The sequence below is a fragment of the Mustelus asterias genome, chromosome 1, assembly GCF_964213995.1.
Source record: "Mustelus asterias chromosome 1, sMusAst1.hap1.1, whole genome shotgun sequence".
In the NCBI taxonomy this organism is placed as follows: Eukaryota; Metazoa; Chordata; class Chondrichthyes; order Carcharhiniformes; family Triakidae; genus Mustelus; species Mustelus asterias.
This window is the reverse complement of record NC_135801.1, coordinates 28,428,466-28,444,685: the sequence shown is the minus strand read 5'-3', so window position 1 is coordinate 28,444,685 and position 16,220 is coordinate 28,428,466. Positions and strand designations below refer to the sequence as shown.

The window sequence follows — 16,220 nt, the reverse complement described above, 5'->3', positions numbered from 1 at the left end:
TGCCAGGGTGCCCATACCCAGGGGGCACCATTCCCCGCTGCCCAACCCCCTGGGAGGCCCCGATTGCCCCTCCCTTCATTCCGGTGGGGTCTCCCGCTAATTCCTCGAACGTGGGGAGCTACTCTCAACCCCGCTGGAATGAAGTACTCCTGACGGGGTGGGAGATTCAATCGGGACCAGTAAGTTCCCAATAATGAAATGTAAAAGACATTTAAAACATATTAAAAGCAGCTTCAAATTACTTACCTGTCTTCCCGCTGGTTTCCAGCGTGGGCTGACCGGCGACTGTTCTCCGGCTCTGGGAGATACACATGTGTTCCCGGCGCATGCGCAAATCCCAGAACAAGGCTGGCAAAGCACATCTCCCACCCCGACCCGACAGAAAAGTTGCGGGTCGGGATGGGAGAATCGCGGCCCTCATTTCTGAAGGGGAGTTCAGAGGTAATCAGTCAGGGAGTCCGTGCGGAGATCTAATGGGAGCAGACACGCACAAATAGGTGCAAAAGGCCTGATTGCTGATCACACTAGCAATCCAGGGCCGGTAAGATTGCAAGAGTGAGAAACCACGTGTGAACCCGGTTTTTCACCTCTCGTGTGATCTTACCGGCTGGCACACTGACCAGCAGGATGAGCCAGTAAGATCACCCCATGTCTTAAAATTAGAGCTAGGCCAGCTAAGGAGTGAAATCGGAAAGTATTTTTCCACACCATGCATATAGGACGTCTGGAACTATTTTCACCAAAGGCTGTGCATACTAGGTCAACTGAAATTTACAAGATTGATATGAATTGATATTTGCTTAGTGGGGGAGATGCCAAGGAATATGAAGAAGTGTCAATAAAGTTAAGGTACAGATCAGCCACAATAGAATGGCTTAACAGGCTTTAATATATTACATTATATTAAACTGGGAACGCAGAACCAGGGAACACAAATTCAAATTAGCAAAAGATGATTTTAGGATTGATTTCCAGGAAATCAAATTTTGCACAAAGAGAATCAATGCATAAAATAAACTTCCAGGTAGAATCCAGGTGGCAAAAATCTTGGAATAATTCAAGAAACAGTTCAGTCTTACATTCTGAGTTTGGGAATGAGAAGGTCATTCTTGATGGGTGAATCAAGATGGATGAATACCCTTCCTCATCTATAATAATCCTGTGAGTTGCAATGATGGATATTTAAACAGATAAGTTAGAATTTAAGTTATAGACAAGCCTGACAATCCAATATATCTGCTAATGACAAGTTTGATTAAATCTCAGTCTAAGAGCTCTGACCTCAACTAAACCAGTTGTTTAGCACAATACATTTTAGGACAGCAAAGTAATGGATTGCACATTTTCCAGTGTCATCTTAAAAGTGTCATTATCTCCAGTTAAATATTGTTTGCCAGTTTGTGTGTTAAGTGTCTATGAATTTTTTCTGTTTCAGGCCGTTATTCTAATAATTTTGCTTAAAATATAGGACAAAGATTTTAAGAAAGAGCCATTACACAAAGGCCATTCCAATCCGACTGCAGAATTGACAAGTAGCTTGAAAATCTATCAACACCATAGTCTGGACAAGGCCTACCAAGGAGATGATTTCTTCTGGGCATTTACTCCAGTGGCAGGGGACTTCATCAAATTCAGGTTCTTTCAACCACTGAAAGTTGAAAGGTCAGTATAAATATATTCTGTAAATTTATTTCATATATGTCATAGACCAATCATAATTATCGTTATTTCCTATCTTGAAAGGAATTTGTTTCTGCTAAATGTGCATATCTACAAGATGTTGATGGTAGAAATGATCCCTACCTGATTGAGATCATAGAAATCATAGAAACCCTACAGTGCAGAAGGAGGCCATTCAGCTCATCGAGTCTGCACCGACCACAATCCCACCCAGGCCCTACGCCCATATCCCTACATATTTTACCCGCTAATCCCTCTAACCTACACATCTCAGGACACTAAGGGGCAATTGTAGCATGGCCAATCAACCTAACCCGCACATCTTTGGACTGTGGGAGGAAACCGGAGCACCCGGAGGAAACCCACGCAGACACGAAACTCCACACAGACAGTGACCCAAGCCGGGAATCGAACCCAGGTCCCTGGAGCTGTGAAGCAGCAGTGCTAACCACTGTGCTACCGTGCCGCCCATTACACAAGTCAACTAATGGCTGTGGAACAAATAACTCACATGAGATAGGATTTTCAGGAGAGATGGGGAAAGTATTGGAGGTAGATTTTAGTTTATCAAGAAAGCCTTTGGCCAGGATTCTCCAAAAAAAATTCTAAGTGCCGAAGTTGCGTAAAAATTGGAGTAAGCTGGTTTTTTCATGGGATTTTCAAAATGAATCTCCCACTCTCTGTGCATCAGAGTGCATGAATCTCGATAAGAATCTGTGGGCAGGGCCTATTCCCACAGGAGAGGCCAGCAGCATAGCACTGAGCGGGCCACTGTGCATGCGCCAATCTGTCATAGTGTAGATTAGTGCATGCACAGTAGCCCTGAACTGCTGGCCTCCCCGTGACCCCGAAATGCTGCCCCTCTGATTTCCACCCCCCCAACCTCCCGATTGCAGGCCAAATTTTTACTACCCCCCCAACTCCGATGGCCAACCCCGATCAGCCCGTCCCTCCCTGTGCTATCGATCCCAAGCGGGACCCCCCCACCACCACTGACCTCCCTCTCACAGGCCCCGTCCCCTCTGACTCCACCCCCTTGGCACTGCCCAATGCCCCCGGGGATTGTTATTTTGCCCCTTGGGCAGTGCCAGGGGCACTGTCAAGCTGGCAATGCCCAGGGGGCACCCCCTTACCCCAACCTCCTGGGGGACCTCCATGGCCCCCCTTTACTCCAGTGGCATTGGGCTGCCAGCTCCCTGTTAGTGGGGAGCTGTTGTAAACCCCGCTGGAGTGAAACACTCCTGGACTCCTGGTTCGGGGGAGTGGGGAGGGGGGGGGGAGGGGGGAGAGTGGAGCTGGCAGGCCCGGAGACTTCAGTCCCGGGCCCACTAATAGGATATAAATTGGAATTTACATATTTTAATCTGAAAGCACTGGAAATCCAGCGGTCAGAGACTCACGGAGGTTGTGGCATCCAGCGGGAAGCTGCTAAACTGCCTCTGCTTGAGTCTCCCGGCCCACGAAAGCAGTGCAGCGGGCTGGAAAATCTCCTATAGATATTTTAAAGTTTCCCTGGTATTGGAGAAGTGCTCCTATGTTCTACACAGAAACCTAGGGGCTCAGGCATTCTTCCACTCGCCAGCCACTGTCTACCGTTTACCCTTACTCCACTCGCACCATTTGTCAGAAAGCCTAAAAACATTCTCATGGACCCTCAGCTAAATCTTCCTGTTCGCTGATCAGTATCTATCCATCAGCATCATGTCAATATCAATTTTGGCATGGTGTAATTAAATGAGGTGTGGGAGTTAAAATGTTGGCAAACTGGGCCTCCATGATTACCACCTCGACCACAGATAAGGTCAGGACCTATTAGTTAATCAACAACTAGGCAGGCATTCTTTTCATTTTTGAATAATATGATTATCTGATCTTTCTGAAGGTTTTCTAGGTTAATACTCTTTTCATTGTTGTGTTTATTGTACCTTTCTGACTATGTTTTGAAGCTGCTCAGAAATAATTAGAGAGGAAACAAAGAAATAACAGCTTCTGTTGAAAGTGAGCTTTATTATGTCCTAGAGCACTAGATCATAAATGTTTATCAGGTTCAGCTGTAATTCTTTCTTGCTGCTATTTTAGAAAAAAATATTAACCTATTTAAAATAAGTAGGTTACACACCAGTGAAGTCATGGAGAGAGGGCTTTCTGCAAAAGAAGTTAAGCATTTGCATGCTAGTATCATACAGTTTAACACATCATGAAACCTTGCGTCAGACTGTCCAATTTTAAAGCAACAATTAAAGTTTGTTCTGTATACTGTCTTGTTCACTATTCTTGCCTGCTTTCTTTCACAGATATATTTTTAGGAGTGGCAATGTCGAACATCCAGGAGATAAGCTTTTTAATACAACAGTGGAAGTTCTACCAGTTGATGTAAGCAAATATTTTATCAAATGTCCTGGGCAAACATTTGCATCCATAGCACTGCCAGATCACAGACGCAAAACGCCCAAGTAGCACTTTTAAAAATTATTTCATAAGATGTAGGCATCGCTGGCTAGGCCAGCATATTTTGCCCATTCCTAATTGCCCTTGCGAACGTAGTGATGAACTGCCTTCTTGAACCATTGCAGTCCATGTGGTATAGATACACCCATAGTGCTCTGAGGAAGCGAGTTTCAGGATTTTGACCCAGCAACAGTGAAGGAATGTCAATATATTTCCAAAATGGTGTGTGGCTTGGAGGGTAAATTCCAGATGATGGTGTTCCCATGCATCTGCTGCCCTTGCCCTTCCCAAAGGTGTCCTAGGGCTCTATCCAAAAGGATGCCTTAGGTCTCCAAAAGGTTACTCTAGCGAGCCAAATGAATCCACGAGGTTCAGACCTGCTTCTCCCAGGTTTGATTGCATACTTGGGTTTCAGACACCTAAAAATCACATGAGTGAAGGCAGCCGATTTTTTTATATGGGCAACTCCTGAGCAACACAAACTGAAAAGGGATACAAATCATATTCAATTCAGGTAATTGTGATGAAAAGATCTCAAACATTATGTACACTATATTAATCTGTCTGTGCTGTACTGGTGAGAATCAAGAAACAAGGGGTGGAATTCTCCGGCCGTGCAGGTCTAAAAGCCAGAAATTCCCGCCTGACTGTCAATGGAGTTTCACATTGTCCGGAACCTGCCTGCTAAAATTCCAGTGGCAGGCGGCATGAGAGAATTCCGGCCAAGGTGTTTTCAGAACAATGGTTAGAACATAGGGTGGGATTTTCCAGCCCCCCCCCCTCCCCCCCCGCACCGCACCGCACCCCCCCCCCCCCCTTGCTCCCCACCAGCAGCAGGATCTTCTGAAGTTGACCCCCCCAAGGCAGGGTTGGCAAACTATGCAAAAACCTATAGACGTTGGCAGGACTGGAAGATCCTACCAGCGGCCAATGGCTTGCAGCATCTTGCATGGGAAAACCCACCCCAAGGGGCTGCAAAATCCAAATAGTTCCTTCAATTTCATTAAAATGCTCCCATTGTAATGCTCTGAATCTCCTTTCTCTTAATTTTTCAGAAAAGTGCATTTGAGAAAAAGATTTTGCACAACAATATGACAAAGTATCCAAAATACAAGGAAACAGAAGATGGCTACTATAGAATAGGTAAATAGCAATTAATTGAAATATTTTTCTGTAGACTAATCCAACAATAAAATTATATGGTTTGAAGATGTACTATGAAACGGGCGGCATGGTGGCACAGTGGTTAGCACCGCTGCCTCACAGCACCAGGGACCCGGGTTCGATTCCCGGCTCGGGTCACTGTCTGTGTGGAGTTTGCACGTTCTCGCCTGTGTCTGCGTGAGTTTCCTCTGGGTGCTCCAGTTTCCTCACACAGTCCAAAGATCTGTGAGCTAAGTGGATTGGCCACACTAAATTGCCCCTTAGTGTCAGGGGAATTGGGAGGGTAGGTGCGTGGGGTTGTGGGGATGGGGCCTGGGTGGGATTGTGGTCAGTGCAGATTCGATGGGCCGAGTGGCCTCCTTCTGCACTGTGGGGATTCTATGAAACAAGAGGTGGAATTACTATCAGAAAAAATTGCTGTCAGTTAGATCAGCTGACCAATTTCCAACACTTCACATAACCTATCTGTTTTAACACTGGCATAGCCAGATTATTTTAGATGCATTTATGCTTCTGCTCAAATAATAGACAAAAGATTGTCATATGAACATTTTGAGTATTCATCTGCTGCTGTTGGCAGCAGCACTTTCTAGGTTTTTGTGAAAAGGGTATTGTTGGAATTTTCAATGCACTGTTGTAATATTTCAGATCCAGACTGTGAATGTACTGTTCTTATATTATTGTTAAGGAAGTTAATATGAGCTGGGGAACAATTGTGAGCTTACGTCAGCCTCTGCCTTCCTTCATAATTCCTAGAACTTGGTACATATACAAAAAAGGGTATATTTTCATCTTTTCTATCTGACAAATCAGACGGTCAGATGTGGGACGTTCCCTGTCTGATTTCCTCAGCATTTTGCCAAGTCGATGCTTTATACCCGAGTGGAGTAGATGGAAATCTATCCAGTAGCCTTTACAATAGGGTGCTGGATATTCTTAAATTGTCTCATGGCAATTATCAAAACAATGGAGTAAATTTTACAGCTCTCCGCTGGCGTATTTGATGGTAGATAAATTAAAACAGGTAGACTGTCTGCCGCCTTCCCGTCCACCCTGACTTGTCTCCCATGTTACAGTGGATGGAAAACATACCAGGCAGCTAGCCCACTCTTGGGCCTATTGAGACCCTTAAGTGACCAAATAATGGCTACTTAAGGACCTCTTTCCACCTTGCAGTAATTTTACATGCAGCTGGGGAAGACAGATGCAAGACAAGCAGCCCAGGAGCTTTCATTATGCAAACTGCTGTAGGACAGAAAGGGAATATCTCCTTTTGTGAGTAGCCCTATGCCTGTCGGGGTCATTTCCACCCGCCCCCACCCAAGATCCTACTCCCCCATTTATTGCTTCCTTTCAGCTTATAAAACCCAACACCCACTCAACATTCTTGCTGGATCTGCCAGGCAGGCCCAACCAAAATCCATGACTTACATATGAACATAAGAACTGGGAGCAGTAGCAGGCAATTCAGCCCTTTGAGCCTGCTCCACCATTCATATGATCATGACTGATCTCATCTCGGCCTCATCTCCAACTTCCTGCCTGCTGCCCATAACCCTTCATCCTGCTACTAATTAAAAACCTATCTATCTCCTGACGTACCTGAAATGTGGGATCTATCACTTCGTAGAACATCTTCCTGGATTATCTGTAGTCACAGCAGTGACCACTGCTCAATCCTGGCACTGCTGGGACTATGAGGACCACAGAGCTGCTGGTCAGTGAGATTGGCTGGCAGCTCTCTAGGACAGGACTTCCTCCCAGATTGGGGTGGACATTCTATTCTGAGCCAATTAAGGCTGGCCCAAGCATATTGTTGCTGTGGGGCAGCTGGGTTTCTAGTCAGTATGGTGCCGATCAACTTTATTGCAAGGTTGGGGTGGTGGGGAGGTTGGGTGGGGGGCGGGGGGGGGGGGATGGAAACTGTCTCTCCACAAAATCCACCCCAATGGAACTAATTTTCATTTTCAGCAGTTGTGGAAAACTGCCAATAACTAAACAGCAGCCCATTATACACCTCAACTGGTTTTCCTTCCTGATTAAGTCAATGGAAAGAAAAATCAGTCAGGGTGTACAGTAGCTGCTCAAATCATTACTGCTAATTTTCATCCACCAACAAAGATATAAATTACCTCAACACCTTTGCATGAAGTTCTGGAAAGATCCTTAAAATCAGGTTCATGTGTCTCACAGACAATGAGTAAATTGTTAGTGATTGACTCCTATCACCATGGTTGATGGGTTTTGTCCAAGCAAGAAAATTGCCCCAAAATAGAAGTGACTTAAACAAACTGGAAAATCAGTAATAAATCCATCTCTAGCCCTATCTTCCTGATTTTAACTAAACCAGACTTGTCCAACCCAATGCCCGCACACCGCAGAAACCCTTCCATGTGTCCCAGGAATGATCATTGAAATTTTTTTTCTATCCATTTACGAGATGTGAGCATCGCTGTCTGGGCCTGCATTTATTGCTCATCACTAATTGCCCTCTATTTCAGAGGGCATTGTTGTGGGTCTGGAGTAACATATAGGCCAGACCGAGTAAGGATGACAGAGCTCCTTCTCTAAAGGACATTAGTGAGCCAGATGGGTTTTTACAACAATCGACAATGGTTTCATGGTCATTTTCAATTCCAGATGTTTTACTGAATTCAAATTTCACCATCTGCCATGGTGGGATTTGAACCTGGTCCCCAGATCTTGCCCTGGGTCACTGGATTACTAGTCCAGTGACAATACCACTACCCCACTGCCTCCTGATGACTGTGAAGGTGAGTGAGGATGGGTGAATAAATGAGTGAGGGTAAATGTATGATGTTGTGGGCATCACAGAGACATGGCTGCAAGGGGATCAGAGCTGGGATCTAAATATCCAAGATATGTGTCCTATTGAAAGGACAGGCAGATGGGCAAAGTGAGTGGGGTTGCATTGTTAGTAAGGAATTAAGTTAAATCGATAGCAAGAAGCGGTATAGGATCAGAAGGCATAGAATCTCTGTGTGTTGAGTTGAGTCACAAAGGTAAAAAGACCCTGATGGGAGTTATGTACAGGCCCCCTAGCAGTAGTCAGGATATGGGGCAGAAAATAAATCAGGAGATAGAAAGGCATATAAAAAGGCAATATTACAATAATCATGGGGGACTTCAATATGCAGGTAGACTGGGAAAATCAGGTAGGTGGTGGATCCCAAGAAAAGGAATTTGTGGAATGTCTAAGAAATGGTTTTTTGGAACAGTTTGTGACAGAGCCCACTAGGAAACAAACAATTCTGGATTTGGTGATATGTAATGAGGCAGATTTGATTAGGGAACTTAAGGTGAAGGAACCCTGAGGGAGCAGTGACCACAATATGACAGAATTTACCCTGCAGTTTGAAAGGGAGAAGCTGGAATCAGATGTAACGGTATTACAAAATAGGACTGAGTCAGCACGGCTTCGTCAAGGGGAGGGCATGTCTAACAAATTTGTTAGAGTTCTTTGAGGAGGTAACAAGGAAGTTAGATAAAGAAGAACCAGTGGACGTGATTTATTTAGATTTCCAGAAGGCCTTTGACAAGGTGCCGCATGGGAGACTGTTAAATAAGTTAAGAGCCCATGGTGTTAAGGGTAAGATCCTGGCATGGATAGAGGATTGGTTGACTGGCAGATGGCAGAGAATGGAGATAAAGGGGTCTTTTTCAGAATGGTAGCCGGTGACTAGTGGTGTGCCTCAGGGGTCGGTGCTGGGACCACAACTTTTCACAATATACATTAACGATTTGGAAGAAGGAACTGAAGGCACTGTTGCTAAGTTTGCAGATGATACAAAGATATGTAGAGGGACAGGTGGTATTGAGGAAGCAGGGGGGCTGCAGAAGGACTTGGACAGGTTAGGAGAATGGGCAAAGAAGTGGCAGATGGAGTACAATGTGGAAAAGTGCGAGGTTATGCACTTTGGAAAGAGGAATGGAGGCATAGACTATTTTCTAAATGGGGAAATGCTTAGGAAATCAGAAGCACAAAGGGACTTGGGAGTCCTTGTTCAAGATTCTCTTAAGGTTAATGTGCAGGTTCATTCGGCTGTTAGGAAGGCAAATGCAATGTTAACATTCATGTCGAGAGGGCTAGCATACAAGAGCAAGGATGTCTTCTGAGGCTGTATAAGGCTCTGGTCAGACCCCATTTGGAGTATTGTGAGCAGTTTTGGACCCCATATCTAAGGAAGGATGTGCTGGCCTTGGAAAGGATCCAGAGTAGGTTCACTAGAATGATCCCTGGATAAAGAGCTTGTCGTATGAGGAACGGTTGAGGACTCTGGGTCTGTACTCGTTGGAGTTTAGAAGGATGAGGGGAGATCTTACTGAAATTTACAGGATACTGTGAGGCCTGGATAGAGTGGATGTGGAGAGGATGTTTCCGTTATTAGGAAAAACTAGAACCAGAGGGCACAACCTCCGGCTAAAGGGACGATCCTTTAAAACAGAGATGAGGAGGAATTTCTTCAGCCAGAGTGGTGAATCTGTGGAACTCTTTGCCGCAGAAGGCTGTGGAAGCCAGGTCATTGAGTGTCTTTAAGACAGAGATAGATACGTTCTTGATTAATAAGGGGATCAGGGGTTATGGGGAAAAGGCAGAAGAACAGGGATAAGAAAAATATCAGCCATGATTGAATGGCGGAGCAGACTCAATGGGCTGGGTGGCCTAATTCTGCTCCTATGTTTTATGATCTTATGGATCCGGGTTCGATTCCCAGCTTGGGTCACTGTCTGTGTGGAGTTTGCATGTTCTCCCCATGTCTGTGTGGGTTTCCTCAGGGTGCTCTGGTTTCCTCCCACAGTCTGAAAGATGTGCTGGTTTGGTGCATTGATCTGAAAAGGCATCGGAGTATGGCGACTAGGGGAATTTCACGGTAACTTCATTGCAGTGTTAATGTAAACTTTACTTGTGACTAATAAATAAACTTTTACTTTTACTTTACTTTGGGCAGTGCCAGCCTGACACCCTGGCACTGCCAGCCTGGCACCCTGGCAGTGCCCACTGGGCATTGGGCAGTGCCAGGGGGCAGGACTTGAGGGAAGCCTAAGGGGGGGCCTGAGAGGAGCGAGGCCAGGAAAAGGGCGGGCCATTCAGGGGGCACCACCTACCATTTACAATTCCATCTGAACTCATTGGCCAGGATTTTTGGATGGCATTGGAAATTCTCCGCTGAAATTGGTGGAACCTTATCTAGTCCAGCTGGGACTGGAAAATCCCAGCCATTAAAACTAACCTGTCTTTTAGACACAAATGAGAAGGAATGGGACAAAAACTAATTTTAAAAAAGACTTGAAGTTTTTGCAATATATTAATTTGTGCTTTCTTCAACCCGATCACAGATCTCCTTTAGTCATTGTCGTATCCTTCCCTTGCCACACCTTGAGTATTGTGTGCAGTTTTAGTGTCCTTATCTGAAGAAGGATATCGTTGCTGTAAGAGGGAGTGCAGCAAAGGTTTACCAGGCTGGTTGCTGGGATGGCAGGTCTATCATATGAGAGGAGACTAAGTCAGGTGGGATTGTGTTCAGCAAAGTTTAGAAGAGTGAGAGGCGATCTCATAAAAACTTATAAAATTCTAACAGGATTGTTAGGATAGATTCAGAATGTTTCCGATGGTGAGGGGGTCCAGAACCGGGGTGGGTGGGGGTCACAGTTTGAGGACAAAGGGTAAACCTTTTAGGACTGAGGTGAGGAGAAATTTCTTCACCCAGAGAGTGGTGAATCTGTGGCATTCACTACCACTGAAAGTAGTTGAGGCCAAAACATTGTGTGATTTTAAGAACCTACATATAGTTCTTGGGGCTAAAGGGATCAAGGCATATGGGAGGAAGGCAGGATCAGGATATTGAATTTTATGATTAGCCATGATCAAAAATAAATGGTGGAGCAGGCTCGAAGGACCTACTCGTGCTCCTATTTTCTATGTTTGCTCAAAACTTATGACATCTCTAATTTTTCCCAGTTTGGGTGAATGGTCTCAGACCTGAAACAGTAACTTTGTTTCTCTCTCTACACAAATGCTGCCTAACCGGCTGAGTTCTTTTTTTTCCAGCAATTTCAGTATTTATTTAAAGTTTCCATCTGTCAAGTTTTGGAAATTCATGAAATTGCAAGAAAATGCAGACAACCGGATTCAGTTACAAAGCTCAGAAAGGCTGCCAACTTGTGGGACAAGTATCTTGTTGGGCTTCCAAGATGTGCCTGCCCTGGCCCTCTGGCTCTGTCCCTATCAACATTTGTGTGGTCAAAGGAAGGCTCCTTAATTTAAACTTACATGCAGACATTCATGCACTTAGGAAAACATCTTCAGCATCCATCCACTGAAGGTAGTCATGAATCCTGGTGCTGGAATGAAAGCAGAATTGTCCTGTGGGGAACGAAACTGCATTTTTAATTTTTATTTGGAGGTGTGGCAAAGAGCCACCCAAGATTGATTTTTAACTCCAGGTGGGTTTTAGGTGAATGAATAGGAAAGTGTGAAATTCACCAGCTACTGCAGATTGCTAGCGATAGCTGAGGACTGGGCTATTCTGATGAGTGCAAGACAAAAGATTTTGACAACGTGTCTCCTATTTCAGCAATATGGACTCTAAGTGAAATCACCCAATTTTTGTCAAAATATGAATTTTTCAAGGTGTGGATTTGTGCTCATTTTGAATAGAATTCAGAAACGACTCAAGACTCATTTAACATGGCTTGTTTGAAACTGCTAGAAAGATGATGCTAAACTCAGTACAGTGCTAGAGATGAAACCAGTGACTGAATCCAAAACTTTACTCAGTGCATTTAAGTTTTCAAAATTAGCTATGAGTTACCATTTTAGTTGGTGAGTTAATCTTTTTATTTTGTGTGAATTGTAATCTTGTTTCATTTACACATTAAGGTACATTTAGGAATGGAATTGCAGAAGGTGAAGTTGATGCATCGATTGGAACAATTGAGGCTATTCGATTATCCATTCTTTCTGAATCTCCCGTTTGGATTTTACTGAGTGAGGTAATATTTCAGAAATAACACAACTTCCTAAATTATTTATATTTTAAAGAGATGCTGTTGGCTTCTGAATCCCAGGTCTCATGCAGCTGACAGTACACCCCCGTTTATAAATTGTCCAACCTACCTTGTTCCAGCAGCAATGCAGACTAACCTTTTCATGAGGTTGTCATCAAATCTATCTCCTCAATGGATCTAGTTACATACATACCAATTAGGAGCAGGGTTAGGCTGTGAGATCCCTTGAACTTGTTCCGCCATTTGATAAGATCATAGCTGATCTGATTGTGGCCTTAACTCCATTTTTCTGCCTACCCCCTAACTCCCTTGTTAGTCAAAAACCGATCGACCTCAAAAACTCTGTTAAATAATCAAACACAATTTTCCTTTTACAGAACCATATGGACTATGCCTGATTGTATTGAGATTCTCTAAGTGCCCTGCTATAACTTCCTTAATAATAGATTCTAGCATTTTCTCTATAATACAAATTAAGCTAACTGGCCTATAGTTTCCTCATTTCTGCCTCCACAACCCACCCCACCTTTTCTTGAATGAAGAAGTTGCATTTGTTATTTTCCCATTTGATGGGACCTTTCCAGATTCCTGGAAATTTGGAAAATTATAACCAATGCATCTACAATTCCAGCAGCCTACTGATGATCAAATGAAGACTTAATTGACAGATTTCCCAGGTGTGAATGAGGTCATTCTTTAACATGCCTGTGCTACATCACCAAGAATCAGCATTCCAGGGAACCATAGTTACCTCCTCCAGAACTGGAGGAAAATTCAATGCTGCAGCTAAAAGGACCAAGGCATCTGTCCAATGTGGCTCCATGCAATGTCTGAAACTGGTTCTTCTTCAGGGCATCCAATCAAAAGTTCCTCAGTTGAGATGCTACTGTCTTCAATTTGGCAAAGAAGAACTCAGCTTTCTGCCCCCAATAGAAAGAGATGCAAAAATGGCAAGATGCAGGGCTATGGAAAATTCTGGCATTGGCAGTAATTGCCATTTTTTCCCCATTAAGGAAATTTGGACTGGATTCCATTTGATGGCATGCAAAGTGCCATCACTATCTTTACATGAAAGAGAAACAGCACACAAAGACAAAAAAGTACCGCCACCTCAATTTCATAAGGCTGAACCACCTCAAAAGTTTCTACAATTGTAGGTTTCATAGGAAGTTTAGCCAGTGAAGTAAGTAAAGTCACCATAGTCCCAGATGACCGTAGGATACTCTCCCCTTTGAGAAGGAGAGCTGACTGGTGGTGGTTTAACCTGAGGATCACCACATTTCTGGCAAGGGGCAGGGTTGTGAAGGTGTGCCTTCATGAATAACCTGAACATGACCTGAATAACCTGTCATAAATGACAGTAAGAAGAGTATGATCATACCCCAAAAGGAGCCATTATGATCTTAAACAATAGAAAGGTTGTCAAATTTGTTATCAGTGAGATGGGATATATATAAGGTGGGGAATACCTGTATGAAAGAATAACAGAATCATCTCCAAATGGGAATCTTACTAATTTTGCAGGATAATTCAATGTTGGCATGTGACTAAGTAGAGATTATTGTCAAAACAGAACCACGGATGGAATTTTACCAAGCTTTGTCAGTGTGTCAGATTCAGACTGAAAACTGGCATGTATCTCTCTAGGTTCCCCTTGACTGATTCCCATTTTTATTTAGCTGTTGTAAACCTCGCTGACATCACAGAATTTATTTTTAATATTTACTTCATTCTTAAAGGTACAAAGCCAATGTGCAGAGTGGACCTGGCAAGCCCTTAATCCATCCCCTTACTTGCTCCAAAATTCAAATTGAATTCAATTAAGTGTCCCTACAAGAGAGACAAACAAGATCCAAGCTCACAAGAAAAGGCATTGCACCTGATCTTGGGCTTGATCTTAGCCTAAAGGCCAAGACGCGATATTAGAATGGGAGAATAATGGAATGATTTAAAGCCCTGATTATTTAATGCATTTCTAACTATCCCAAATCCAAGTTTTTTCAGGCTTTTAAAAAAGATATTTTTCCCTTGTTCCTTGTGAAGCATCAAGTAATATTTTACTGCATTAAATGTGGCATGGATTGCCTAGAAACCTAATACCATGATAAAATGTGAATTGGTGATAGGGTGTTAAACTGCACTAGTTTATAGAATGTTGGCCACACATGAAATTAGTGTTACTTGCTTAAATCAATGGTCTGTACATGCATCCCACTGTTACCCACACTGTTCATTGGTTGCATACTTAGCTAGCGAACTCACACTAATTAAAAGCAATAAGCATATCTTAAAGCAGAGGTGAATTCCTGTGCTATCATTGAAATGGCTGAATATGGCAGAGAGAGAGAGCACCAAGGGTCTATGATGCTGCACTGGAGATTTGGGTGTAGGAAGTGGAGACGATATACATCCTTTATCTCGCAGGGGTCAGGAAGCCCTCTTGGTTGCTGATGAGGAGGTGTGGAAGGAGATCACCAATGAGCTCAGTACCAGGTACATTATTTCCAGGTCATGGATAAAATGCTGCAAGCAGCTTAATTATTTGATTAAAATTGTCAAGATAAGAGTGCTGTTCAAATCCCTTCACATTACAACTGCGCCACTCAAGTGCACCCTAGTTATTGAGCCAAAGGTCAGCACATGGCATCCAGTGAGCTGGAGAGGTGCATAATGGTGAGGGTGTCCTGCGTGCTGCAGTAGACTCCCATTTATAAAATTATCAGGCTGCTTTAATTCCTGTCAGCGTGCAAACATAATGTGAATGCTACCCCTTGCATTAAAATGGTGGGGATGTGCACTTTTATAGGCTGTGTGAATGCATCAATCCCACCATTTTGAGTCCTTAGCAGGTCATATAGCATCTGAAAGCTGGCTGCAATATGGCCCAAATTCTGAGCTGTGTTCTTTAAATTATAAGTGGTGAACAGTATACAGTTTTATGCAACAAAATTCTCAAATACGTTAAAAACTGATGTTTCTGCAATGTTTTTTTGCAGATATTCATTAAGCCAGCTGCATAAATGCAAGAAAGAAATTGGGCTTCCCTATCAAAAGCACAACTATTTCTTGTGCCTCTTCGATAAAGGTTGCCTGAGATGGATTTCTTCAACAACTGCACCACCTAGTGTGCTAAAATTAAAAGAGCAATTGGGTGAAAATGAACGTGAAAAGACCATGGTGATGGAACACTGCAGATATGCAGAATGTTTAACCATCTTTGACCAAAACAATTGAACTGTTTATATAAAATGACATTGTTTTATATATTTTTACTGTCACCATGAAACTGAACAACACAATGCCATTTTAATGAAAACTTCAATGAAGTTGAGTTTGGTTATCTTATTGTGTGCTGATTATAAATGCATAGTTTGTTCAGAGACAAAAGGAGTGTTTGGTAACTTTATGTAATTGGCCCTACGATAAATGATATACCATTACACTACATGAGGTCCAGTGTGATAATGATCTCTACTAATCGCAAGCTATCTAGTTTTGAGGGGAGGGGGAGAATCTCCTCTTAAAAGTTTGGTCTGTCACTTTTTGTCACAATGTGCTTAACAACATGAGTGTGTAGTGGTTTGAGTTGTAGCCCTGAACAATGACATTCTATGAGCTGACAGGGCATTCCTTTCTTTATAAATGAAGCACTCCATTGTTGCATCAATTTTTTTGATCAACCTGCCAAAGAATTCACAGAAATTGGTCCACTGAAGTTCATTGTTTAAATGCCATTCAAGGCTAGGATCCAAACTTTGACTTGATGACAGAAGTTGCACACCTTACTGTTGGAGTGACTAAGCTACTAAAGGTGTTGGCCCTGAAATTCTGTCAGTCATCTTTCAAAATAATTTCAGGGCATATTGTTCTAATTTTCACTAACTCCTGCTGCCGCACAG

General features: G+C 43.3%; 1 protein-coding gene across 3 annotated transcripts in view; it reads left to right on the top strand.

The window, feature by feature from the left end:
• Window positions 1-15,765, top strand: part of LOC144492533 (alpha-1,3-mannosyl-glycoprotein 4-beta-N-acetylglucosaminyltransferase B-like) — a 243,124-nt gene extending 227,359 nt beyond the window's left edge. For 2 of the 3 annotated variants that reach the window (XM_078210655.1, XM_078210648.1), the window contains exons 11-15: window positions 1,469-1,662; window positions 3,975-4,053; window positions 5,184-5,271; window positions 12,194-12,306; window positions 15,318-15,765. In XM_078210655.1, coding sequence (XP_078066781.1) covers window positions 1,469-1,662; window positions 3,975-4,053; window positions 5,184-5,271; window positions 12,194-12,306; window positions 15,318-15,341 — 498 coding nt within the window. In that variant the 3' untranslated portion in view covers window positions 15,342-15,765. The remainder of the gene's footprint in view (window positions 1-1,468; window positions 1,663-3,974; window positions 4,054-5,183; window positions 5,272-12,193; window positions 12,307-15,317) is intronic. The other variant, XM_078210664.1, reaches the window with a different exon arrangement.
• The last annotated feature ends 455 nt before the right edge of the window (window positions 15,766-16,220 follow it).